Source organism: Rhineura floridana, chromosome 8, assembly GCF_030035675.1.
Source record: "Rhineura floridana isolate rRhiFlo1 chromosome 8, rRhiFlo1.hap2, whole genome shotgun sequence".
Classification (NCBI taxonomy): domain Eukaryota; kingdom Metazoa; phylum Chordata; class Lepidosauria; order Squamata; family Rhineuridae; genus Rhineura; species Rhineura floridana.
In genome coordinates this window covers 23,285,410-23,312,942 of record NC_084487.1, presented here as the reverse complement: position 1 = coordinate 23,312,942, position 27,533 = coordinate 23,285,410, and the positions used below count along the sequence as shown (strand labels likewise).

The 27,533-nt window shown below is 42.2% G+C and overlaps 1 protein-coding gene across 23 annotated transcripts in view; it reads right to left on the bottom strand.

Moving 5' to 3' along the window:
- MICAL3 (microtubule associated monooxygenase, calponin and LIM domain containing 3) overlaps positions 1-27,533 on the bottom strand; it is a 273,115-nt gene that overhangs the window by 55,095 nt on the left and 190,487 nt on the right. For 20 of the 23 annotated variants that reach the window (XM_061638561.1, XM_061638562.1, XM_061638565.1 and 17 more), the window contains 7 exons: positions 19,771-19,966; positions 14,544-14,755; positions 11,767-11,856; positions 9,472-9,609; positions 4,586-4,648; positions 2,208-2,300; positions 1,521-1,643 (listed from right to left, as the gene is read on the bottom strand). In XM_061638561.1, coding sequence (XP_061494545.1) covers positions 1,521-1,643; positions 2,208-2,300; positions 4,586-4,648; positions 9,472-9,609; positions 11,767-11,856; positions 14,544-14,755; positions 19,771-19,966 — 915 coding nt within the window. The remainder of the gene's footprint in view (positions 1-1,520; positions 1,644-2,207; positions 2,301-4,585; positions 4,649-9,471; positions 9,610-11,766; positions 11,857-14,543; positions 14,756-19,770; positions 19,967-27,533) is intronic. The other 3 variants (XM_061638571.1, XM_061638572.1, XM_061638573.1) reach the window with 3 other exon arrangements.

Sequence of the window (27,533 nt, the reverse complement as noted above, 5' to 3'; positions counted from 1 at the left end):
AAGTACCTTTCCTCCCAGGTATACAAGACAGTCATAATACTATGTTTTGTGCAGCCTGAGCCTATGCATATTACTTGGAAACAAGCACTATTAAGTTCAGTGGTGATTATTTAGAAATAAGTGTCCAAAGGATTGCAGCCTTAGATGTTAAAATATTACACAGCTTGTAGAGATGGTGGTGTGACTCATTACTGGTCTGAAAGAAATGTGTTCAGCAGCAAAGGGCAGAAGAACCACCTTGTTGGATCAGACCCTAGGTCAATCTAGTCTAGTTCACCATCCTACTTCCCATAGGGACAAATCAAAGGCCTCTGGCAAGCAAACAAGAAGGATCTGAGGCAATATTCTATTCAGCTATTGGGGCTAATAGCCATTGAAAAGGCCCGTCTTCCATGAACTTGCCTAATCCCTTTAGACACATATGTTAGTTGCTGCCACCATATTTTGTGCCAGCAAATTCCATACATTAATTATGCACGGCATAAAAAAGATACAAGACAAACTTGAAATTTATCATAAGCTACAGGGCTGCAGCAAACATGGTCCTCTTCACCTGTGAGAGTATCTCCTCCATCTGAAGCAAGGCAGATGTCAATTAGGGATATGGCTTCTTTCTGCTTTGTTGTCGAGGTTATGCAACATCCCTAGGGATGCTTGCTTGGCATCAAAGTTGGTATCTTTAAGGCACCAGGTGAAAAGCATTGAAGGCTTTTTAATGATGATGGATTGTGTCCAATGTTAATCTAAGTCGGAGTTGACTTACTGAAATTAAATGACATGACTAACTTAGGTCTACTCCTGAGTAAAACTTAGTTGGATACAACCCTATACAGTAATATCTCAGTTAACCAATCCTCCAGAAACTAAGCTCCTTTTAAGGAAGGCTTTTTTTTTAAGGTGAAACTGACCAGCTTTGCTTTGCTATGGAAAAACTTTCAAACCTGTGCCTTTGCTGTAAGGTGAAACTGACAAGCCTTTGTGTGCATTTTGCATTAAAGAGATGTCTTGCTTTCTCCCAGGGCTAGAGAGGGAAGGATCCAATACAATTCAGAGGAGGAAGGGGGCAGGGAATGGGAGAGTGCCAGGTAGGCACCCTTCAAAGCCCCTGTTGAAGCTGCCCCCACCTTCTATGAGCAGGTGTAGTAACCTATCCCTATTCTTTCCATGTGATTCCTATCTCTGGTAACAAAGTTTCTGTTAAAGACATAATGTCCAGGAATGCATCTACTTTGTTAACTGAGGTATTAATGTATACCTGTAAGCTTTTATCTACTGTTTTAAACTGTGCTTTATGTTTTTTTGGGAGGAGGGGGCTGTGTTTTCTAATAGTTGTATTATTGTGAATCATCCTAGAATCAATTTTCGATAAAGGTCGATATAAACAAATACACAAGCATGATTTGGCCACAGATTTCCTTAAATAATGATGAGAACGTATTGTGTCAAAAATTAACAGATGCCTGCAGTGTAGACTGCTCAGAACTGCTTGGGGCTGCAGACTTCGTGATGAATTTTGGTACCTTCTGCCTCAAGGGAAGGGGCAGCTGTCTCTGCTTCTTCCTTTTCTGAGATTTTCAGCTCTAGTTCTTCCACCTCTTCTTGATGCGGGTGGCACTCCGCTTCTGCATCAGATGGGATGTCATCTGATCCCCATTGATTTGTGCAAGGAAAGGAGAAAAACAAAAACAAAGAAGGATCTGAGGTGCAAGTCTCAAGAGTGACTTCCTGATAAGATTTCACCTTGCCAATCCAGAGGCAAAAGAGATGCATAAAGGGACTGTTGGCTCTGGCATAAGATCTGCTGGCAATCAATTGGAGGGAGGGAGGCCCACCACTCACATCCCACCCTCAAAGTGACCCTCCCTTAAAGCTATCCAGTGGCAAGGGACTTAGCATATTCCCTAGATAATGAATTTATCATGTTTGACTTTTGTACAGCTATATAGCATGTGGCTAGCTCTAAGTCAATATTAAATAGCAACAGGTTCTCTCTGCCCATCTCAGAGGCCTTTTTAGAATGTTTTCTTCAGCACTGTTACTCCTCCAAATGAATAAAACATGGCAATTATTATTACCTTGCAATTCTTTCCCCCTCTGCACTTATGCCACTAAAACAGCACATGCTATCTCCCCCACTCTTTTGAAGTATGACTTTGTACTTCTGCAATTATGATTGAAAACATAACAGGGAATTCATAGTCCCATACCATCATCTAACTCGGCACCTGTGTCCCCATCTTCAATGGCTTCTGCAGGCTCTGTGCCTGCCTCATCCTCGTAGTCATTCTCCTCACACAGTGCTAGAAGAAATTTGATACACAGATAAAAAAACAGAGGGAGAGAGAAAACAGATATATGTAAGCTCAAGCTCTGAGGTGAACTGCGATCTGTTTAGAAGTCCACTTTCTTGTGAGGCACATCTAAGCTCCAGAAACAGCAAAATCATATGATGCAGGCCTTGCTGGACTATACCACTAGTGAAAAGTGGGGTGTGTTATATGTCTGTACACTTCTCCCATAAAACCACATTCTGCACATTGAAACCCAGGATAACAGAGAGAAAACTACACTAGAACAAAGTTGTTTGTTTAAATGCGTGGGGGGCATTCAAGCACTGTAGTTTCCACCTACTTTCATCTGAAACGCATGAGCTGCACCATATTTTACTACTGATCATGCAGCTCGCCTCGCAGATGTTGTATAAATATACAAATCTCAGATCTCCAGAAAGAGTTAATTTGAAAGGGGAATAGTACCCAACACATGATACTTGTTTGCACTGAAATTGCCTGGATGATCTCTTAGATCGTATCTGAAAGTCTATTACACCATACCTGTCTTCTATTGGACCCATTTTGTCTTGCAAAGCAGTATAAATAATAGTTTCAAAGCACAGATATCTTTGAAATGGTTTGATCATCTTTGCAATAGTTACCAGGTTTTGGCTGGTCTATGCAACTATCCAAAGCAAGCCTAGATAGGCTAAGTTGGAATATAGCATCTCAGAGAATAAAATAATTGGCATTAAACGCTGAGTGATGCAACAGTTTGGAACATCCTCTAAAACCAGGAAATTATGTAACTGCCTAAGCTATCATGCAATTTCCCATAAATACCCTGTAAGCGTCATGAAGAGGTAAAGACCCCAGAATTCTTTACCCAGTGACATGTTTAATGGAGATACAGATTAGAAACACATTGGAGCAAACATAAGTTTGGGGGTGGGTGGGAAACCTGTACCTATTCACAGCTATTGTACAAGAATGCATTTATACACAGTATGCAGTGAAAGATGAAGTGCAAGGGGATAAAAGCTGTCACACAGAAACTTGTGAGCTATGCACTATTGTAGCCAGAAACAAACGGAGACAACATTTTGTCCAAGTTGGTCAGCAGCCACAACTGGAAAAGGCGGTATGCAGCCGTCCTGTAAGCTCTGCTGTCAGAAGCAAAAAGTTTTAGAAATGCACTAACTACATTCATGCAAAACTTAGATGCCACATCTCAAGTGATGATTTTTCTATTGTGTAAAATTAAGTTTCTGTTTTGTAAGAACCCTGTTCACCTCCCCAAGAATGCCCCCCAATGACAGGGGTCATTCTGAACAGTAAGAGCAGGGAGGGAGTAGGACAGAGTAGAGTTGCCTCCACAATGCAGATTTCTTATACAGAGTGGGGCTTCTCTCCTGATCTGCACATCACCTTAGAACAGATGTGGGGAACTGTTGGTCATCCAGATGTTGCTCAATTATAAATCTCATCAGTCCCAGCAAATATAGCCAATGATTATAAGAGTTGTAGTTCAGCAACATCTGGACAGCCAAAGGTTCCCCATGCTTGCTTTAGAAAAGAAGTATTTTTAAGAATAATTTGCCCCTTTAGGAGGGACTTGATCTAGATCAGGGGTAGCCAATGGGTTTGTCTTTCAGATGTTTTAGACTGCAATTCCCATCAGCTCCAGCTAGCATGATGATGGCCAGGATTGATGGAAACTGAAGTCCACACCATCTGGAAAGCATCATGTTGGCAACCCTATTTGGAAAATGGTCTGGCAAGAAGAGCCAACACATTTCATCTCTCTCTCTGACTTTAGGACTGCAATAAGCCTGTTTGTTATAGCAATTATTATTATTAATTATTATAGAAAATGGTGCATGAAGCAACTTTCAAAACATAAAGGCACCTGCATGGCTTATTTGCAGTGGCGCAATCAGGAAGTGTTAAAATCTAAATTGAACCTAATTGCCTAATGCACACAAATGCAAAGCCTACTTCCTCTTCACTGGCATCCGCATTTCCTTCACTATCTACAGGAATCTCTTTTCTGCTTGATCTTCCTTGGAGAAGGTTAAAATGGAAGCCTAATTCATGCAAGGTTGAACCATCTCAGTGAGACATGCAGCCCCCCTCCCTTCCCTTCCCTTCCCTCCCCAACTCAGCATGCGGTAGTAGCGCGCCAGAGGCATAGATAGCTCCATGGTTAAAGGGGCCAGAAGCTGGAGCTCTAAAACCTGGGCGGGTGGCAGCACCAGCAGTGGCGGACAGGGTTACTTGTGAGCTGTAAAACAGAACATCACCACAACTACCTCCTGGGACTGCATCCAGCCACGCCTGCACTGCCTCGTGGCGTATGGAGGGAAGGTCGGATGCTGAATTAAAATAAAATAAAATGATAATAAATTTCAAAGCAACAAGTCAAATACTTTGAAGGTGATACATGTGAAACTGAAACACCCCAGAGGGAAACATCAAGAAAAGAAGACAGACCAAGGAGACATCAAACAAGGGATTCAAAAGCCTCCTTCCTCCCCTGCCAAAAAGGGGGGAGGAGAGAAAGATGAATCTTTAATTCCTGGAGCCAGATACCTGCTGCAGCTGCTTTTGCTACCCACCTGCAGGCAAAAGTGGTGCACGGAAGTCCCTTTCTGCATTTAAAAGATAATGCTCAGGTCAAGCAAACGTCATCTGGACTACTGCTGGCCAGCAATTTCTTTTCAGTCAAATCGCAAAAGCCGTATGAAATGTATCCTTTTCCCCATGGCTATATGTCCCCCCTCCCCCCAGATGGTTGAATTGATTCCCCAATTCTCATTCTTCTATTTCATACAAGTGTGTGAAGTGCTATGTCAGCCATCCCCAAACCAGTGCCTCCAGATATTTTGGACTACAATTCCCATCAGCCCTACCTGGCAAGGCCAATGGATGCTCAGGGATTGTGCGAACTGTAGCTGAACACATTTGGAGGGTACCAGATTCAAGGAGGCATTGCTGCACAGAGTCCAAGGCTCAATGGCCTAAATCCAGCACAGAGTTAGTCATACTTAACACCATGGATTTCAATAGGCTTAAGTATGCCTAACTCACTGTCAGATTTAGGCCAGTGTCCTTACATCAAAGGCTCTTCAGCTCTTCTGCCAAATTCATCTATTACAGATGTCTTTTTTCCTACCACGTTCATGTCTGCATGACCCAGAGTACTGTTCCCCAATTTCCTAGTAACCCTTAAGAGCAATTAAGTTCTTTCCCTTCACATCAAACAAAGCCTTTCCTGTACTATAAACAATGGAAAGGAGGAATATTATACCCAGTTTATCATCCTGTACATGGTACTCCTTTATCAAGTCCTAGTCTCTCCTTTTACCATTCTCTGGCATCTGTTATCTTTATGACAAGTAGGGGTCCTTTTATGCTACATTAATTTGGAGACAAAAAAAGGTCAACCCACAGTTTACAAAATTCAAGGTGGTAGACAGGACAGGAGAAAGGGAAACTCAAACAATTCCTAGAAGCAAAGGGCACACAGACACAGAATCTAGATCACCAGCAAAAGCTTATGCAGAATACTCATGTGGAATAAGACAACAAATAAGCACACATCTACTCCTAATATGAAACTTCCCAGGTCTCATGATCAACTGGAGCTCCAAGCACCCTTTTTATTTTACTTTATTTTGAGAGATAAGATATTCCGGTGCATGGGACTGGGCCTTCTCAGTTTTGGCACGTCAACTTGAGAACTATGAAAGTGTTGGATGTTGTATCTGGCGCAAGCAGATGCCCAGGATGCAGAACAGTATAGTGACAGGCTAGATGCCAGTTGAAGCAATGAGCCGGACAAGCAATAAGTTTTAAGAGTCACTTTACTGACAATATATCACAAGCTCTCTCTGTACAAACTCCTCGACCCCTACACCAACTGGCCAGATCTGCCAAGTCTTATAGATAAGGCCAGCTGGTTGCCTTGGATACTTGTCCTTGAGATCTGCACGGACTCTGAGCGTCTTGGCCTTGTAACTCTGCCATGGAAAAAATACTCTCAGGAACCCTTTACTTGCCAACAGAAAGAACCGTTCCCTTGACTGAAACAGGCTTACTATGACAAAAGTTTGAGACTTCGTACAACAGAAGCCAGACAGGTAGAGTATGAATGAAAACAGACAAAAGACGAAGGGCATGACCAAAGCCTAACAGTGCCTATGTGGGGCTTCCAAAGAACAGGTAGATTCTGGCTGGGATCAGTATACAGCCAGAGGTTGGAGGCTTGGCATTTCCTGACATCTGAAAAGTGTAGAGCGATAAGGGTGAGTGAACAGAGAAACCCTTCTCTTGCAAAGAGCATTTGCATGACCTGTTCTGCTTATAATATATTTTATATATTAATCAAACACAGAACATCACTACAAGTTAGTTCTATATTAGTGGGAAATACATGGAAGACAAGACATTGCAAATTATTTGAAGATCAATGAACAACTAGATCAAAAGGGACTGGAGATCTTGATTGCTTTGTAGCAGCAACATACTGCTACTTGAATACTAGGAACACGATATATCTTTGCAGCTGAAGCATTACCCAGAGAGAAGAAGTCTGGAGTAACTAAGTGCATAGTTATTGTGCAAAGGAATTACTTTTTGAGAAGTCCTTTAGTAACAAAGGCCTGGGATGACATAACATTAGCTCCAGAGGACAGCAAAGTTGGGCATTTACTGGGAGCTCCAAGAAGAGGAAAGGGCCCATAATCCCAGCAGTAATAGGTTTAATTTGCACAGAGTACCCAGGAACGTCAGAAGGAATGCAAGAGAATGTTTAGCTTTGCATGCCCTGCTTCTTTTGGGTTAAGGAGGCCCACAGAGGACCCCTTGTTTGGAGGCCCCCCAAATCCTGCACAGAAAAAGTAACACTGAGCAACACCCCTTTGGCCACAGCCAAGACATCCAATTGCCTTTCAGCTTTAAAAAAAATCCTCCAAGGAAGAAAATTCTAGAACTGCTATAACCAAAATCTATCTTATACTTAGAACACTTCCATAACGTTTAAAAAAAACAACTTTCTTATAGATGTTGAGCCCCAGCTCTCCCAGGAGGATCATGAACGGGAATCGGTCAAGCCTCAGCTTCCCCAGTTAGAGCAGGAAGAGGAATCAGAGGTAGATGAGGCTTTCGAGGACAATGAGGGAGGGGGTGTAGTTGACAGTCTGCCAGCTCCCACGGACAGTTCTCCCGCCGAGGCAGACCTCGCTCCACCTACAGACGCCCCAACAGAGCCATTGGGGGATGACCTGGTGCATGCGCCAACTCCACCCCCCCAGGACTCCCCGCCTGGCACTTCAAACGCTTTCCCGCCTCCTGAAGCTGAGCCTATCGAGCCTGTACTGTCAGATGAGCCAGTGGAGGCTCACCCCCCTTTGCCCCGCGCAAGAGGCCGCGAGAAGTGAGTCAGCCAGAAGGTGGGACTTCAGAGGAGTCAGAGATTATGAGCAAAGACCTTCCCTACTTGAGGCAGAGCCCCACTGATTGGGGTGCTGAGTCAACTTTCTTCACACGCTGCAAAGTATGCCTAGGTAGCTTAGTTAGGGATAGTAGTGAGTTAGCATAATTAAGTCTATGAAGCGCACTGCTTTTGATGTAACCGTTACTCTAATAAAACAAGAATTCCAGTCTCGCCTCTGTTTTGTCTCTTGCACTCTGGGCATGACAATAATTTAAGTTAATTGTTTAGTGTTCTCTAATGCTCCTCATATATTCAAAGTCACCTTTCTCAGGGCCTTACAGGGAAAAGATAAAAATGTTTTAAATAAATACCCACAAAGAAAAATAGTTTGTTCTCTTTAGTCTGAATATACCCAACTCTTTCAGATTTTTCACCGATAATTTTGCTTCCATGCCATTCATCATTCTTGACACTCTCCTGAATCCTTCTAGATTATCAGTATGAATCCTGTACTGAGGATCCTCCTAGAAATGAACCAAATATTCCAGAATTCCAGCTGAGGTCTCCTCAGTATGGAGTAAAGATGCACTATTATTTCCAGGGTCTTTAATGCAATCCTTCTGTTAATCCAGTCTAAAAGCTTTCACTTGTATATAGCTAGTTCTGTTTGCTTTAGGAAGCTCAGAACACTTAAAGGCCTGCTCAGATCATTTTCTTCCACTATATCCCACATGCGCATACTCACGGACATCAGTAATTATGGACCTTAGGGGGGAGGGGAGAGAGAGAGAGAGATCTCCTGGTCCCGTACTTCTGCCTTATCCAATGACATATTTTCAAGTTCATTCACAGCCACTTCCTATGCCTGGCTGCCAAAAATGTCCTTGAACAAGCTCCTCAAGGACAGGATCATTCCTGGCCATGACGTCCTTGTGAAGCTCAGAGTACAGGGACAAGCAACACATAACCATAAGTGCCCTGACTTTCTCTTCTAATCATCTTCTGCATGAATGGAAGCACCTTATTGTCATTTTCCCTCTATTTTAAGCTTAGACAGTCTTGCTCATATTGAAGCTGACTGGAAGAAGAAACCAAGACAGTTCCTTCTCTCATGTCATCCTCTTCTGTACTTGAAGCCTAGCAGGGCACTGAAACATCATGGTAATAGATTGCGACAGTTGGACAAAATCACACTGCAGATTACTAACTGGCTATCCAAGATGATTAGGTTTCCTGAAATCACCTCCTTCCCACCTAATTTTAAACAGTGCACTACCAGATACTAACTGTACTGCAGAAAAGCAGCTGCCAAATTTAGTCAGGATAAAGTTGTGCAACCTTAAGAAAATTGACATTTCCTGCTTTTAGTCAAAACTGGAAGATCCATATGGCTGTTAAGTTGGAGATACAAAAAACAATAATTTATTGTAAGAGTTCAATAAAATTCCTCCAACACTGTACTGGTGAGCCACACCAAGGATTTATCAAGTCCTGTATTCTGATATTTCTCCCTCTGCAATTTCATTCTCATACATAGGTGGGCATCCAAGTACAAATGTAACCAGTGCCTGGAACCAAGCATGGAAGATGTCCTTCTACTGGCCTTTGTAAGCAACAACAAATGGAGATCAACCTGAAATCAACACTGCTAAAAACAACATGAAGACACTCTCAGGAAGAAGAATTGGCCTTTCTGGAGATGCCATAATAGGGAATAAATGCCCTTGTGATGTAAGGGGTCAGCATAGCAGACATGTTTACCTCTGGAGGTGGAGGACTTAGAAGAAAGGCCCAGTTTTTCCTCCTCCTCTTTCTGACGGATGTGTGTCCAATGCACATCTGCCAAGATCTCCAGGGGATCAATCGGATTTACTATCTGCTGCAGCCTCAGGTTTCCAGCTAGCAGACAAGAGGCCAATGGTGGTTCATGTTGATGGAGTGGCAAGGTAGAACAAGGAGGAAAAGGAGAGGGAAGGAGAGAGCACATACAAAAGGAAATAAGTGCAGGGAAAGGGAGGGAAAGGGCGGGAAAAATGAAAGAAGTTACTTGCTGAGATCAGCTGGCAAGAGAAGACAGGTAAAAATCAGCATCATGCATGCATATGCTCCCCTCCAGACACTCACTTACACTTACACACACACACAGAGAGAGAGAGAGAGAGAGAGACAGAGACACACAGAGACAGAGACACACACACACACACACACACACACACAGAGAGAGAGAGAGAGAGAGAGAGAGAGAGAGAGAGAGAGAGAGAGAGAGAGAGAGAGAGAGAGAGAGAGGTTTGCAGTTTGCATATTTCACTCCATGCCAAAAAGTCTTCCGTGATGCATACAATTCATCAAGGATCTGTCATAGCTAAGTTTTCCTTTTAAGTATTATTACAGAAAAAGATCACATTTTACTAGTGACTGCAGATCAATACGCACAGAAAAAGTACACAAACCTGTTCTTTTCAGCATTCCTTTCTTAATACTAACAGAAGAATGAGACATTGAGTTTACCCAGAATGGTTTATAATAAAGGTAACTTCTGTGTTCCCTGTCTTCTTTTCAGTACAAGGACACTTCAAAAAAGTAACAGCAAAATGACTGCCCATTATGTATGTCTCAATCAGTAAAAAAGGAAACAAAATACAGTTTTGTCCCACTCTTTATTAACTCTATTTCAGGAAATACCTTTCTAATTTGACACAAATTGTGTTATAAAACTGAACTGTGGAAGAGCAATTGATTCAGAAGTGAGTGATGGATCCTGGCTTCCTGGCGGACACATGGCACCTCGTGCTGCCAAGTTCCCTTGATGCAAGTCTTTGCGTAAGTAAAGTTAGTGTTTACACAACATCACACAGCATTAGGAGTTAGAAGGATGAGTTTTAAACAGCAAGAATTGATAGTGGAAGGGAAATTCATAGAAGCTTAGCAAGGCTCCCAAAGAGCAGGCCTCACCTGATCATCCCAAATTGTACTTCCTTATTCCACTCCAACCAAAGAGAGGGAGACCCTCAAGGTGCCGAACCAGCAAACAGCAGAGAGTGGGGAATGATATTTTTTTATTGCAGTCCCAGCTCTCTGCTGTTTGCTGGTTCGGCACCTTGAGGGTCTCCCTCTCTGTGGCTGGAGCATTTTTGGGTGCCTCCCTACTTGCTTTTTTGTTGCCTCCTTATTCTGGAAACCATTCCCAATTGCATCTGGCCAATTAAAACCTTGAACAAATATTTCTCCCACAAACATTTGGATGCAACTTCTCTTTGTTTTTAAAAGAGTGTCATACTGAAGTTTAACTGAGGACAGCTAATTGGCCTTGTTAGTGCAGTCATTAGTACTGTCTTGTTCCCCTTTTGCACAATAATAATGTCAACTGCATATACACACTGAGGTCTTATGTCTCAGAATGGCATGCATGCTGCAAAAAAAAGGGCAAAAAAGTAATATAGTTCAGGAGAATATGTGATATGATGGTGATGATGATGCACCAGAAAGAGCACTACAGTTTCTGGTCTTTTAGCAAGTCTGAAACATTTATTTTCACATTGTCTCCAATAATAATAATACTAATACTACTAATAATAGGAATGTTAACTTATGGTTCTTGTTGTGGTACAAATAACTGAAACAAAAATGACAGACCACGTACACACAAAAACATTTTTGCAGTGAGACACTCAGGGCTATAAAAACAAGCGTCTCAGCATTCCTGTTCTCTAGTTCTTTGCCAGTTTGACCTCTCTTCCCAGAGATTCAAAACAGGAACAACAGCACACACACCCTTCTACCACAGCAAGAATTTTAAAATGATTAAAATGCATATGCTCATAACAAGCTGTTAATCTGACACATTTCAATTTATGCATTTGATGCAAGGAAGCAAACAAGCAGAATTTGGGTTTTAACTTTACAAAGTTTGTTCCTGACCTGGAAGTTAACAGTAATTTTAAATTACCACTAATTTGGTGAATGCAAATTTTAAAAATATGCTGCTTTGTATGAAGCCTGCTCTTTGTAAAATGCCCCACCCCTTCTTTAGGGGAAGAGGCAATGGTGCAAGGGTACCTTTAAATGTACCCGTGTCCTCTTCATTTGAGAGATGCTGAAGCCAGAGGCCTTGCTGAAGTTCTCTCTCCCAAGGGTAATACTCTCCCTCTACAGCAGGGGGAGTCACACACCAACGAATAGCATTGATATGGAAATTAAAAATGCGACAAAGAAAAAAAGGACAGAGAATCAGAAAGAACACATTGATGGTTTGGGGAAACCCAGACAGGTCCAGGGCTGCTTCACCTATAAGAGGCCCTACACAGATTTCACTTACATGTAGGAAATTAAAATGAACTGTGTATGAACACCATCCAATGTGATAAACACAAGTCTACTCTGCGGTGTATACATGTTGCAAAAAACTTTCCATCAGTTGGTATTTCCCTCTGTTAACAGGAAAATTAATCACAGGTGTCTATAGGGTTACAAACCATTTCCTTGACCAAATGCAATATCTGTCTAAAACAGTTTTCATGGCTGGAGGTAGTCCTCTTTCTGACATGCAAATTTAAGTGGGCAGGTGACAAAGGAGTTCTGGGAACTTCAGATCTGTAAGTCTACTTTTAAGCAGAAGGGCCAGATTATCTGTCTCTGAGCTGCAGCTTTACAATATCCAGATAGAGAAATATTACCTAGGAACAGCCCAATGGCAAGGCTCTTGCTCTGTTTCATACAGCACCACAACTGCAGCTGTCATTAATCCAGGCCTGTATTATTAGATGCTTTGATCCCGGTTGTCTTTAACTTGTCAGCGGACTTTACTGTTGTGCCTAAGCAGATCTTGCAAGCAGAGCTTGGAAAAGTTACTTTTTTGAACTACATCTCCCATCAGCCCCAGCCAGCACCATGCTAGCTGGGGCTGATGGGAGTTGTAGTTCAAAAAAGTAACTTTTCCAAGCTCTCCTTGCAAGAGAGATGGATGTTCTCTGGCGAATGAGGCCTATTTTGAGAGCTAAACACCTCATTTGGAATATGCGCTCCAAAAGGTATGTCTGAAACAAATCTGGTGCAGTTACCAGCTGCTATAAAACAGCTGGTACAGCACAGTGGGGAGGAGAGCTTGGCTGGGAGTCCAGAGTCTGTGAATTCAAATACCCGCTCCTGTCTCCTGTCTGTCAAGGGCCAGCTAAAGATCACCCCACAGTGAGTGGCTCAGGGGTTATGTGCCCTGCCACCTGTGCAGCTGTGGGCAAGCTGCATAGTCCCAAGGGCCCAGTTGCCCCCTAGCTGGCAGTTGCGGACAAGGAAGGGGCTGGCTTGTGCAGCTGTGGCAAGCTGAGCAGGCCCTAGCCAGCTGGGGAGGACTAGCCTCAGAGAGAGGCAACGGTAAACCCCCTCTGAATACCGCTTACCATGAAAACCCTATTCGTAGGGTAGCCGTAAGTCGAGATCGACTTGAAGGCAGTCTATTTCATTTCCATGAAAAAGAAAAAGGACTTGTGTAGCAAGGAAGCGATTCTGTAGCTTTCTATAACCACAAACAACCCTCAAAAAAGTAACTTGAAATGCCAACACCCTATATCCCTCAAGGCTGAATATTCTGCAGATCTGTGGTTCTCAAACTTTTCAATAATTGAGAAAATGCCTGCCTGTTCTGATCTGTAATTTATACTCCCTTAAGCAGTTAATACTCTAGTGTCCCAACTGAATGTCCGCATAAATATGTACACATAACGTTGTTGTGACTCACTGGTGATTTCCCAACTACCTTAGGTGCTAATCTCTAGTTTAGACGTGTGGCTTTTTGCCCTCAGTTAATACCATGCCTGAAGCAGCCATAAAGGAACTGAAGAGGGAAAGCATAATTCTTGATCCATGTGCAGAGCCCTAGATAACTAAAAGGAGGGATCCTTCCAGTCTGGAGGCAAAGGCAGGAGACAAACACTGTCTAACTTTTTCTGCTATCTGCAGTTCTTTGTTGGCTCCTATCTCAGAACTGTGCTGGACTGTAAACCTATATAAACAGTTACCTCCAAATCAAATAAAATACCACCCCATAGCATTTCATCAGCAACCACCACAGAAACATGCCAAGATTTTTCTACCATCAGATGACCTATCTTCTGAGTCACAGTTCCAGTCCTGACTTGCCTCCTCATCCTACTGCTGAACCACCTTCTTGGGCTGCAAATCATTATTCCATCAGGCTTGCCTAACCCTGGCTTGATTTGACAATGAACCAGTTGATCCCACCCAGCTGCCAGCACACAGAACCATAAGGAATTGCCTACAGATGACTGGTCCATCTAGCTCAGTATTGTTTACAGTGGCTCTCCAGGATTTCAGGCAGGGGTAGCCCTACCTGGGAGTAGCTACGGATTGAACCTGAGATCATTTTGCATGCAAAACATGTGCTCTACCGCTAGGCTATGGCTTTTCTCGAAGCCTCTTGCTATGGAGAAGTATCTGTCTGTTGGCCTGGCTCCTCAAATTATAATTCTGTCTCGTGCAATGCAACATGTTTATTCCCAGACCTATGTTTGCAGACAGAAAAGTTCAAACCTAGCACTGTGTTCCATAGATTAAAACCAGAAAAAGAGCAAAAGATGCGTTAGAAAAAAATACAGTCTGAGGAACTGGCAAATTGAGGAAGACTACCACCTTTGACCCAAGTGCTTCTCCTAAAGGAGAAGTAGTCCATAAACAAGAGTCTGCACCAGGTTCACAGCCTTTGCAATGGCTTCCAGGTCTTACACAAAAAGAGAGAGATCCCTTATATTTATCAGAATATTTATTCTGGTGATCATCAGAATCCATACCCAGAAAAAAACAAAATAAAACTATCTACTAACCTTCACTAGAGACTTCTTCCTCTTCCTCTTCCTCCTCCTCCTCCTCATTGTCATGTTTTTTCTCTGCCTCCAGCTCTTCCTCACTCTTGCCCTTTAGCATGGCATGTATCCGCACAGCCTCTTTCCAAGGAACACCTCCCAGGTCAGAGGTGGGCTGTTGTGGCTGTTGGTCTTCTTCTTCTTCTTCTTCCTCCATCTCAGATTCTGAACTACTGCAGAGGAAAAATAAGCAAGTTGATGCATCGCAAAAGAATTTGTGTAGGTGCCCACACACACGTGTGCAACTGATGATGTATTTAAAATAAGCATAGCCAGCAAAGGCAAGGGAAACTGCCTCAACTACAGGTCAGAGTATTTGTCCATCTACCCTAGCACTGTTGCTGCACTGATTGGCAGTGATTCCATGAGGTCTCAGGCAGGTTTCCCCCCCCATCACCGGCTTCCTGATCCTTTTAAACAAGAGATACCAGGGACCTTCTGGGCTGTATTCAGCTAAGGTTTAGTCAGAGTAGACCAACTGAAATTAATAACCTTAACTTAGTTTTTTCCATTCAATGGGTCTACTCTGTGTAGAGCTAGCTTTGGATACAACCCACTGCATGAAAGCATACATTCTACCACTGAGATACGGCCCATGCTACTCTTTCCATTTCACTAAACTTAAGAACAAAAGAGCCTGCTGGATCAGGCCAAAGGCCTATCCCGATGCACATCTTGTTCTCACAGCAGCCAACCTTGTGCTATGGGATGCCCAAAAGCAGGACCTGAGTGCAAGAGCACTCTCCCCTCCTGCGGTTTCCAGTAACTGGCATTCAGAGGCATATTGCCTCCAGCACTGGAGGTAGAAGACAGCCATTGTGGCTAGTAGGCATTGATAGTCTTATTCTCCAGGAACTGGCTTTTCAAAAGGAAAGCATCCACAGCCAGCTGGAACTCTCTTTACTCTATAACCTCAAAATGTCACTTGTAAAAACACAGTAATATTTAAATGAATTAACAGATGCACTTAGTTAAACACAGAAACTCAGATAAACTAAAATCTACACACTAACACAGAGATCTAAATAATATATCAAAAAATATTGTGCAGCTATACAGAAATAGCCATCTGTATTACTTGAATACAAGACATCACACGTGACAGAATACATGGTTGTATTCCGAAAGTTAATAGATCCTTGGGAAAATACGTAAGACTTTTAACAAGCTGAACTCCAGATCTGTGTCCTGAGCTCTGTACTCCTAGTACAGGAACAGGAGCTAAATCTGCTTCCTTATGTTGGTTACTCAAGTGCAGCTTTTCACAACCTAGTGCCCCCCATATGTTTTAGTCTACAACTTCCATCAGCCCCAGCCAGCATAGCCAAAAGGCAGTAATTATGAGAGTGTCCACAGCATCTGGAGATTATCAGATTGAGGATGGCTGTCCTAATGTCTAAAGCAGGGAAAGAGTTTGCTCCCTCCTTCAGTATTTCTACTTCTTACCCATTTATTTTATCATGAAAAGCCGGAGCCACTGAGAGAATTGAGCAATTTCCCCAGTCCTGCCTCAGGCTTAGTTGCTTTGTTACTCTAGAGCAAAAAGTGGGGAACCTGCAGTCCTCCAGATTTTGCTGGACTTTAACTCCCATCAGCCCTAGTCAGAATACTCAGTGGTCATGGATGATGGGGGTTGTAGTCAAACAACATCTGGAGGGTCATGGGTTCCCCATCCCACTCTAGTCTGGACAAATAGGTTGAAGTCAGGAATTAGCTTAGATAAGCTGATCCACCTAGAGTGTGGGGGATATTCAAAACATAACAGAATTTAGCACTGAAATTTAACCTACATCAGTGGTTCCCAACCTTTATGAGCACGGGACCCCCTTTATAAGCTGAAATTTTTTTGTGACCCCCTCCCCCCAGGGAGGCAGGCTAGCTGCCAGGAAGGAAGGGGGAAAGCAGCCTTTCTTTGCAGGCTTGCTTCTTTTCGCTTCACAAAAAGCCCTCTCTTCTCATTCTAGGTAAGGGTGCTGCCAGTAGCGGCAGTGCAAGGAGACAGGAATCAGTGATAGTAATCCCCTCTTCTTCCTGGTAGCTCCACCCTCAGCCTCCTTTGGCATCTGCCATGTATTTTATAGGCAGATGCCTGCCCTTAGTGCTCCTGAAAGATGCTCTGGCGCTTCAGCAAAAGGCCTCCCCTCTTGTTTGGAGCAAGGGGGAGGTGCCATCTGCAGCGGCAGTGGGAAGCATACAGTGTCGAGGGAGTGAAGACTTCTTTAAAAAATTCATAAATAATTCATTTCTTTACTGTTCACGGCCCCCTCTGGATTACTTCGCAGCCCCCCTGGGGGTCCCGGCCCCCAGGTTGGGAACCACTGACCTACATGTTAATTGTAGCTTTAAAAAAAAACCAAAATTTCAGCCTAAAGCAGCTTGAAGCCATCTACATCTGAGCAGAATAAGAGTGCACAGAGAGAAGACCCCTCTGGTCCTTTTCCAGCTCAAAGTTACCTTCCTTGGTTTGTTTTTTTACCCCAGGGGGAAAATATATTGTGTCTCTGTAATCCCTTTTGAACTGAAGAATGACAGCCATCATCAATGGAACTCCTCATATTCATGGAGTTATGATCCCATTATTGAGGGGGGGGCTCTAATCTTTATAGACCTGTTGCATATTCCTCATAGATGAGCAAGGTCTTCATCTCCTGGAGGCTAAGGTTGCAATCCAATACACACTTACCTAAGAGTAAGCCCCACTGAACCCAATGGAGCTTACTTTTGAGCAGACATGTCTTGGATTGCGGCCTAAATTCCCAGGAAAGATGTGTATCTCCAGCTCATTTCAATTAGATTTGTAGCAGCAGTAGTTTACACTATTCCCCCTCCCCATTGTTTTTGCTTGGTTTGTTTCCTAGCAAGAATCCTTTTTACTCTTGTCGCAATTAAGAATAGCACTGGGATTCTGACTTTATTGACATAAACTGTGAAACCTTCCATTTGTTGCTTAGCCATTTATTTTCACAAAAGAAGTGTGGGAACAGATTTTTCATGACTTGTTCCTTTTTCTGTTTTTTTTTTTACAAGACTGTTAAGTGGAATTATGGGCAAACTTCACAAATGCATAATCAGTTTGGGAATTTTATCTAGACAAAAAAGATAATTGTGGTTTTCTCAACTCCCAAGAATGTGCTTTTCCAAACATTTGTGTTAAGAATTATTTTTAAAAAGCTTTTTATTTTTGTACACTGCTAGACAGATAGCGAGGCCCTCAAAGAGGAATGTTGGCTTTGCTTTGTTGGAAGAAGGAAAAAATGGTTTTATGCTTAATGTCACTTAAAAATAGCATGCAACTCCCTGTCAAAGTATAAAACTCAGGCTCTGATTACAAAACAAGTGGATCTCAGGTTCTTTCCTCTGCAGGATATATTTAACCCAAAGCAGACTTACACAGGCTGTGCCCAAGTGGAAGAAAGATGAGGTGAAGCTGCTTAACCCTTTCTCACCTTGAGAGGAATTGAGAAAATAAAGTTTCCCTTCCTGCCATTTGTCAGCTAAAAATCACCCTCCTTTCATCCTCCCAGGGGATGAAGGTTGAGAAAGTGAGTCCCAGCCAGTCCCATCTCTAAGGACCATGCACCTGCAAGCAAACTCATTTTTATGTAAGCTGATTTATGATGTCATTGTAACTGACGTAACTGTTTTCATTATTATTGTTTTACCAGTCATGTTTTTACTTTGCATTTCATTATTTTATTTTGTGATACTTTGTATTATTTCTGTTAACTGCTTTGAGTACTATTTGGTGGAAAGGTGGAATATAAATTTAGCAAACTACAGAGTCCCTATATCTATTCCACAAAGGTGAAAAAAAACAGCTTTGCAAGGAAGATTTTTGAACTGGAAAACCACCAGAAGGGAAAGGTTTAAACTCTCTTTTGGTGTACCCTCTTCCTTCTCAGAAACAACCTGACCCATGCTGCTTGGAGTTAAGAAAAGGTGAAAGTAAAGCCTCCTTCCACTCCATTTAACATGTAGCTTGAGCTCAGATTGATAAAATTCCAGTGCTGCAAAAGTCTGTCTCTGAAGGCGACAGATTATCTTATCTAAACCAGGTTCTGTCTTCAGCCTGTCCACAACCCTGAATGTTCAGGTACGATGGGATTGTAGTTCTGGAACAACTGAAGGGCCAGAAGTTTTCCACACCAGAGCGTCCAACAAACGTAAAGAAGAACTATATTGCCAGAAATGGACTCAGATCTCAGTGGCACCTATTGAGTTTTACAAAATGAAATAAATAGCAACCTGAAAGACTACTGGGGGAGAGAAGCAAAATTTGTCCCCTGGACACTGGAGTCACCAACAGCAGATTTAGTTCTTACTTCAGTATCAGTGAGTACATAGTTTTTTTAAAGGTTTTATTTATTTATTTATTTATTTATTCATAATATTTCTATCCTGCCCTTCTACACTATAGTAGGGCACTCAGGGTGGCTCATACCACCTTGTGATATTTTATATGAAAATTTTATATGAAAATGTGATTTATAAAGATTGATTGACTGATTTAAATGTGTCCCTTTATTTCTGCCCTTACAAGTTAACAAAAATCACTGCACTTAAAAGACGCATTTGTGATGGGGGAAGGAGGTGGGTTTTGCACCTAACATGGTCTGACCCTCCAGTGAGAGCATGACATCTTTGACAACAGGCATTTTGCTAGTCAATTTTAAGAAGCATTCTCTAGATTTCAAATTTCCCCCATGTAGATTTGGGTGCACATTATAGGAAACACACTGCAAGGTCTGTTAAAAAACAGGGGTTAGAAATCTATACAAAGCTTTTTGATAAGACATCAACACCCTATTAAGTTGAGGGAGACCCTCCTTGTGTGCTGACCTTCTCGGTGGCCACAAGGGAGAGGAGCTTTTTCTGTACTGGCCCCATGGCTTTGGAATGCCCTGCCAGTAGAACTGCAGTGGGCTGCCACATGACAAGATTTTCAGAAGGCTTTAGAGACATATCTTGTCCGACTTGCCTACTCCTGATTAATGTTTTCTAGCTTGGTCGCTAGAGCTGTGAAAAAATATTTTAACTGCCTGGCTGAGAATGTTTATTGGTTTTAAACGGTTGAAGGTTTTAGCCTTTTTGTGTTGTTGATATTTTGTAAACCTTTACTGCTGTAAACTGTCTTAGACAGGCACTGTCTGGACCTATTTTAAACACATTATTTTGAAAAAAATATAACCTGCTGGGTACATCTTCTTCGGTTCCTTTGTCTAGCACGCTGCTTAGGTTGTGCTCTGCCAAGGTTTCCTCAGGGACTTCTTCCAATTCTTCTTCCCGTTGTACAGAGAGACGGTAATTCTCCAGCTCAATCCGCTCCGGTGTGCCACGCAATCTCTTGGCGACGCTGGGTTCCTCTAGGCCATTTACACTGGGAGCTGGAGAACAAAAATTAACAGGCCAAAAAAAGGAAAAAAGTGCATTATGAACATTGATCCTGAATGTGAAAGCAAGTTCTGAAGAAGTAGAAACGAGACAATGCCTTTGCATTGTTTCCATCAAAGAGCTAAACTTGATTCTGGTTGACTCTGCTGAGAAGAGGTAAAACTACTATTGAAAAGCAGGGTTTGAAAAGGAAGTTACAAGAGGGAAATGCTGCTCTGAGGAAATAGGCTTTCAATGTCTGGAAAATGTCCTCAAGCAATGCAACAGAGGTGCAAGGCTTAATTTACACATGTAGCCCAAAGAGCAGGTTCTGTTAGGTACAGCAACTACCTCCAAGGAGAAAACTGAACTAGAACCAGTCTCTTTGCTGTGCTGTATTTCTTACTGCTAGAGCTTTTTTGTTCTATTTTTAAGCATAGGGGAGCATTCAAAAATGGTATTTCCCACCTAAAGTGATACAACTCTGCTCTACCCACCTCAGTCTGTTACATGCAAAGAACCAACCTCAGTGGACTAGCATCATATTAACACGGATTTGAATCCCCTTTTTACCCATAAAAAGAGCACCAAGTGAATCCACTGACTACTCTGATGATGAAAAAGGTGATTGATTAAAGCATATCCAGGGCTAACTACTCCACGATACACAATTGGTGATAGCGGCCCTAGGCTACATAAAAGGGGCAAGTATCAAGCTAAAAAATAAATAACTTGGATGTATCAAGCTAAAAAATAAATAACTAGCTCAACCAAAAGCTAATTTTGTCATCTGTGAAAATTCACAACAATGAGCATATAGAACCAGGCAACTTGGTCTGGAAAAGTGATCTATCAATCTTGGTTTACATAGCAAATACAGAATGAATGCTGGGTAACTGAAGAACACTGAGGTGATGCAAGAAAAAGATTTAAAAAAGACAGTGAACCTCCTTTTCCCACTTTTTCTGAGACTTAATATTAATGTGACATTTCAAAACAACTTGCAATGTAACTAAATTCATATTCCCACTAATATATACATTTCAACAATTGTTTCTGTTCTGCTCTTTGTTCTGACTCATTCCATATACCTAGCAATAGGACTATAAAATTCAGAGCAGGAAGGCAAGTTGGTGTGGGGCATGATAAAAGATTTTGTTAACTGTTATGGCCGTGGCAAATCCAACTGCACTGCAGTTGCCCAGCTGCAATTATGTTCCTTTGTTTCCAGAACACATAAAAACAGGACTGTTGACAGGATATATATTCACTGATAGGCAAACAACCCTTGCGATTCAAGAACGTACAAATAGCTAAGAATTATTTCTATCAAACATTAAAAAGCAGGGAAATTGGGAAGCTATAGTGAATGCACCAGGGGAGCACAAGATCAGACTTCCTCTCTGAGATATTGTACTACCCTACACATTTGAAAAAATGCAAACACAATTTGGGTTGATCTTTCACAGTCCAATCCACTTTCTGTGTAGCTTGGATATGTTTGGTAACATGTGCCTCTGAGAAGGGGGAGGCGAAGGGCAGGAGGGAGGGGATAGGAGGGAAGAGGAGGGGGAAGGCAGCTTTGATAATTTGCATGCTTATTGAGTTCAATGCAATTTATTCCTGTGCAACCATGCTTAGGATAGGTGAAACTGACTTGGAGGAGGGGGACGGGGAGGGAGGGGGGAAAGGAGGAGGAAGGGGTGGAGGAAAGGAAGGGGATTGGGTGGGTGGGCACAGGAGAAGGAAACCCCCTTTGCTTTCCAAAAGGAAAACATTGTTAACAGTACAGTAGGGCCGCGCTTACTGGCGTTCCGCTTTTGCGACATTCCGCTGATGCGGCAGCTTTCAATTCAGGGAAATTCCCCGTTTTAAAGCCGATTTTGCGATTTTACGGCATTTTGCGACATTTTCGTGCAATGCATCCCATTATAGTCAATGGGTTCCGCTTTACGGTAGGGGCCTGGTCCCTAACCCGCCGTATAAGCGGAGCCCTACTGTATCATTATCTTTTGTGGTTTCCCCCACCTTTTTATTCTACAGCAGACACATATAGTCTCCCACCCAAATTTAAACCAAAGCTGTCCCTGGCCACATCCACACCAGGCATTTATTCCACTTTAAACAGTCATGTGAAAGGTTCTGAGAGGAGATGCTTTATTCTCCCCACAGAGCTACAATAACAGAATTCTCTGGAAAGAGGGGCTGACTATTAAAGCACTCTGGCCACTGGAGTTCTGTCAGGGGAATAGGAGTTTCCTAACAACTCCCAGCACCCTTCCCAAACTATACTTCCCAGGATTCTTTGGAGGGAGCAGTGACTGTTTAAAGTGAATTAAATGTCTGGTGTAGGTGTGGCTCCCTGATTAGCCACGCCAAACAGCTGTTACTCTGGTTTTTAGAACAACGACAGTTGGTTCTTACTGAGTATGCATGTGCATCTGATTCCAATGTTAATCTACTTAAATTAATTAAAAATCAGCCATGTATTTTTTTTAACTTTCAAACTGCATAAGATGAAGGTCAGAGTATGGGGCAAGGCCAATAGGATTACAGGTACCCTGTGAACATGGCTGGTTTTTAATAGTCATGTTAAAGATCATGAGATAAAAGTTTTTCATCTGTTGATAAGTGGAGTTAAATACACAGATTAAGAAATAGATTTTAATAGTGTAGCAGCATGATCTCAAGATGGGTTAGTCTGAACATTGAGCCTTTTATATTACAATTTTGGCTAATGTTATGTGTGTATGTTAAGAAAAGATTCCTTGTAATATATGAATTGCATTTTTGATATCCTAATAAAATCAGCATTCGTATCTTACACAGCCTCTGTTACCACAACAAATACCCGCAGCAAATTACTTGGTTAGAATTTACATATCCGAAAGATATTTGTGGTTGGAAAAAATATGGAACACTCAAGGGGAGAGCATAGCTGATTGTCAGAGCACATGCTTTGCTTGTAGGAGGTCCCCTATTTAATCCACAACATCTCCTGTTAAAGGAATCGCTGGCAACAGATTTGGAAAGACTTCTCTCAAAACCTTGGATAAATGCTGCCAATCTGAGCACTGGGCAAGATGGACCCACACACATAAAGACCTCCCTCTACCAGTGACTAAGTTTTGCACCCATGACAATTTACTCTCTCAGCTCCAGTTTGTTATTTGTAACATGAGTACCTATCAGGGCTGTTGCAAAGGCGAATTGAGAAGATAGTATTTAGCAATTTTATATGAAAAAGTATTCATGAGATTATCGCTATCACTCCCTATACCCACAGAAGTTATACAATATATTGTCACATTTATCATTAAAATCAAGCAGATGCAGTACTGTACCAGTAGTGCACATGCTTCATCTAAAAATTCCATCATGCTGTAGCGGTAACTATTTTACTGGTAAAGATGCTAATATGGTGGTCAATCTGGTAGTATGATATAAACATCCTTAAATAGACAAGTATTTTAGTCCTCGACTAGACAGTTTTATGTTTTGGAAGCATTTGGTGATGACCAGTGTACAGGTCAACCAAAGGGAGCTGCTTTTCCTAAGTATGCAGCCTGATTAGGTGTTATGTGAAAGCTGACAGAGGATTTATTTCATTCCTTGACAGAGCCAACTTCTTGGTAGAAGGAACGCCAGGGACAGAGATAATATCACTTGTCTGACGTGCCCTTTGACTTTTCCCCTTGTATGGAATATTCCTAAAATAATATCCATTTTCTCTATGTGTGTGTTTTATTATTTGAGCAAATTGTTCAGCTATTTGTATGAACATCACCCACACCCTTATCCACAAAGTCAACCATCATTCTCCATTAGAACTTTCACAAAAGAAATCAGAGATTGACTTGATAACTGCTCCCTGTGCAATTGGTTCTGCAGGAAGGGTATCCAGCAACTATAGTTTCTGCGAGGTGTGTAGATTAGGATGGGCAAAAACTCTGTACATAGATAGTATTAATAAGCATATTATACAACACTTGATGCTGGCTAAAGCTGATAGGAGCTGTAGTCCAAAATAGCTGGACGGCACCCAGCTGTGGAAGCCTGTGTTAGAGCATCCTAAGTGCTTCATGTACTTTGTCCAGGATCTAAAGAACTGAGAAACTAATTCTGTCACCCCAAAGAGACTTAATGCTTGTTCTCAAATATCAGTAGGACATTCAGCATTGCTCTTGAAAATGAGGGGAGATTCAAAAGCAGTTTGCAATATCACAAGAGAATTAGCAATTATAAAAAAAATGAAGTCTGTGTGAGTAAGTCTAACTGAAGAGTAGGGAGAAGAATACTGGATAATTTGGTGTAGATCAGCAAGAGTTTCTGAGCCCCAGTTGTTCAATAACCACAACAAACACCTCTCCATAAACCAAATTAGGCTATTTGAATCCCTGTTCTGTACTCAGATGTATAGTTGTATCTGTACATGCAGATTATCCCAGTGTATGTGGTTTGTGGGTGGGTAGGTAATTGGCACTGCCATTTTCCTTCTAGCTCTAGCCCCCCAGCCACTATTTTGTACCTGGGTCTAATTGGCAGATCTCAGGGTTTTAGTTTTAGAAAAGCAGATCCCTCAAGTCTGAAGTCTGCCCATGCTTGGCCTAAGGTTTTTTTTTATTTAAGCTAACCGTTCTTTCAGCAATCCTTACAATAGACCTATAAGATATGTCAGTATTATCCAGAAGTGGCTGGTGGCTCCAAGTCAGTGGGACACTGGAATCCACTCCAGGTTTTAGTCAAACTTCAAGCTGTCCAAGCAGATTCCAGAGCGGATTCCACTGGCTCACTGACATGAAGCCACTAGCTGCCACTGGTATTATCTATCTATATATCTCTTTTTACAATAGTTGACCTTTATTTTTACTGTATTTGTAATGGTTTTTTACTCTGTAGGGTTTTTTAAAACCACTTTGGTTTTTTAAAAAAATGAAATAGCAGTATGCATAAACAAAATAAATAATATTTTTAAATAAATAATAAATATTGTAGATGTGGAGGTGGGCAAAGGCTAGATAGATCTGAGAAGGTAACAACTTGTTTCAGTCCCTCCCCTTTAGTTCATGGTGGTGACTGAGTTTTGAACCAGAGTCTCTCTGGTTCACGGATCAGTCTTTTTAGCCATTACATTTGGATTCTGGGAATCAGAAGTGCAAATCAGCATTCAGTATCTGAAATGAGCGCCATCGGGACAAGCCTTGGTAGAGGGAAAACAAGCCCTCAGGGAAACTAACCATAGAATTTCCAAGTCAACTGGTCAGATTCCATCTTTGCAGCTTCAGACTAGGCCACTGAGTTTGATGCAAGACCAATCACAGAGAAGCAAGCAAGGCTATGGGAGAATTCTTTATTTAATTTTTAAAGATCTTTTCTTGAGAGAGAAAGAACAACTAGAAAGAATCTTTCCGCCAGCATCAGGCCTGTGAGGGATTTTTTACAAGTATTGTTTTGTACCACGATAAGCAAAATTCTTCACCAACATAATTACGTGGGCTTTTGAATAATTTATTGTTTGTGCTGGTGATGGAAGGGTAAACGGATGCAAGGCCCTAGAGCCCCACAACCATGACCACACAGCATTCTGCTCAGAACCATCTCTAGCTTCTGATATTTTACAGGCACTGTCCAGTTTCCATATATTTTGACGTCTACATTGCTCGGTTTGAAGTAAATCCCAAAATTATTAGGATGTTCAGTTTTGTGCTAAACAACATGTGCATTTGCATGGTGGTATCACAGAATGCCCACACCCCACCCAGTTCAAGATTAAAAGGGTACAAATACATGGAGTTAGTGGGAACTTCACCTTTTTCCTGGGAGAGCCATTGCTTGGCTATAATCACAGGTTAACAGGACAATTCTTCCCCCGCTCCTTCCTCTCAAAGCATCTCCGTAACTGGCTAAGCATTTCTCAGTTTCCTACCATGGGGAGTTAGGTGACATAGGGTTAGTGGGTAAAAGGGAGAGGGATCTCATTGCTATGAGATCAAACCGTGGAGCTATTAAATCAGCATGAAATCAAGAAACAATAAGCCACAGCTCAGCTGACAGGGGTCATAGCTCAGTGGTAAACCACATGCTTCACATGCAGAAGGTTCCAGGTTCAACCGCTGGCATGTTCAGGTAGCAGGTGATGGGAAAGTCTTCTGGCCTGAGACCTTGAAGAGATGCTGCTAGTCAGAGTAGCCATTCCTGAGCAAGAATGATCAACGATCTGACTTTGTATAAAGCAGCTTCCTATATTCCCAAATTATAACCACATAAGTCTAGCCAAATTATGTACCTTCAAGTCACTGGCTTCAACAGGTGTCCAATCTAATTCCTTGAACCAGGGTGGCTGCCAAATAAAACTATGAATGGCTACATTTACATCAGTAGAGTCATAGAAGTTTCCAATCCCCTTGATTAATTAGAATACTTAAGACATTTAAAAAAAGTCAAGCAAAGCAAGTATCTGAGTGCACAATTCCACTTTGTATGATTGGCAGAGGCATCCAAAAATATTACTGGATTCCATGAAGATTAACAAAGCTTTACTGGAAAAGTCACCTTCATCATCTTGTGATTTCAAAAAAACGATCCACATCCAGGAAAAGCAAGTAAAGGAATCTAAGTGTGCACCAGGGATGGGAACCTCAGGCCAAGTGACTAAATGTGGCCCTCAGCCCTCTCTGGCTGGCTCTTGAGACTCTCCCCAGGCCACCTCTCCTCTCCAGCTACACACTGTCTCTGCCCAGTCCACACCCCTCACTGGTCTTACTTCACACTTCCTTTGAGTGCTTTTACCTGACCAGAACATGTCCTTGAACTCTTGATAATGAGTCTTGCTTGCCTGAATGGAGGAGAGAAAGGAGAGTACGGATGTGTGCAAATACTAGCCTACTGTATTAAGGTAAGATTACTCTGCTCACTTTTGCCTCTGATCCCACTTGCTACTGGCATGCAGCCCTCAGAAAGATGCCCAGAAAAAAATACAGCCCTTAGGCTGAAAAATGTTCTCCATCCCTTACGTACATGAACACCACTTTCATTTCAAGGCATGCAAATGATAATCCAGGAGCAGGATTGTCAGAAAGTATGAGGAACCATCTGAATTTCACATAAACCCTCTTCAGGTCTTCCTAAAACCTATCTGTGTAAGGCAGGGATGGGAAACCTGTGGCCTTCCCAAACTTGTTGGACTACAACTCCCATCAGCCCCAGCCAACGTAGCCAGTGGACAGGGATAATGGGACTTGTAGTCTAACATTAGCTTGGAAAACAACAAATTCCCCATCCCTGGTATATGGGCTAAGGGCATGAGCTGTGCCCCTCCGCTCCCTGTGACTGGGAACCCTGAATGCACAGGGTACTTGATCATAGGGCAGACTAAGCACATTCTGCTGAATGCACTTACAAGTTCCCCTGCAGATCTCCCACTGAATGAACGGTGTTGCAGGGAGGAGCCAGAACACATGGCACCACATGGATAAACATTAGGAACACCTGAAGAGGGCTGTATATTGTACCGGCATGGCGATGTCATCATCTCCTCTTCAGTGTCTTTATATGACCATGAAGCCTCCTATTTGCTAGGTG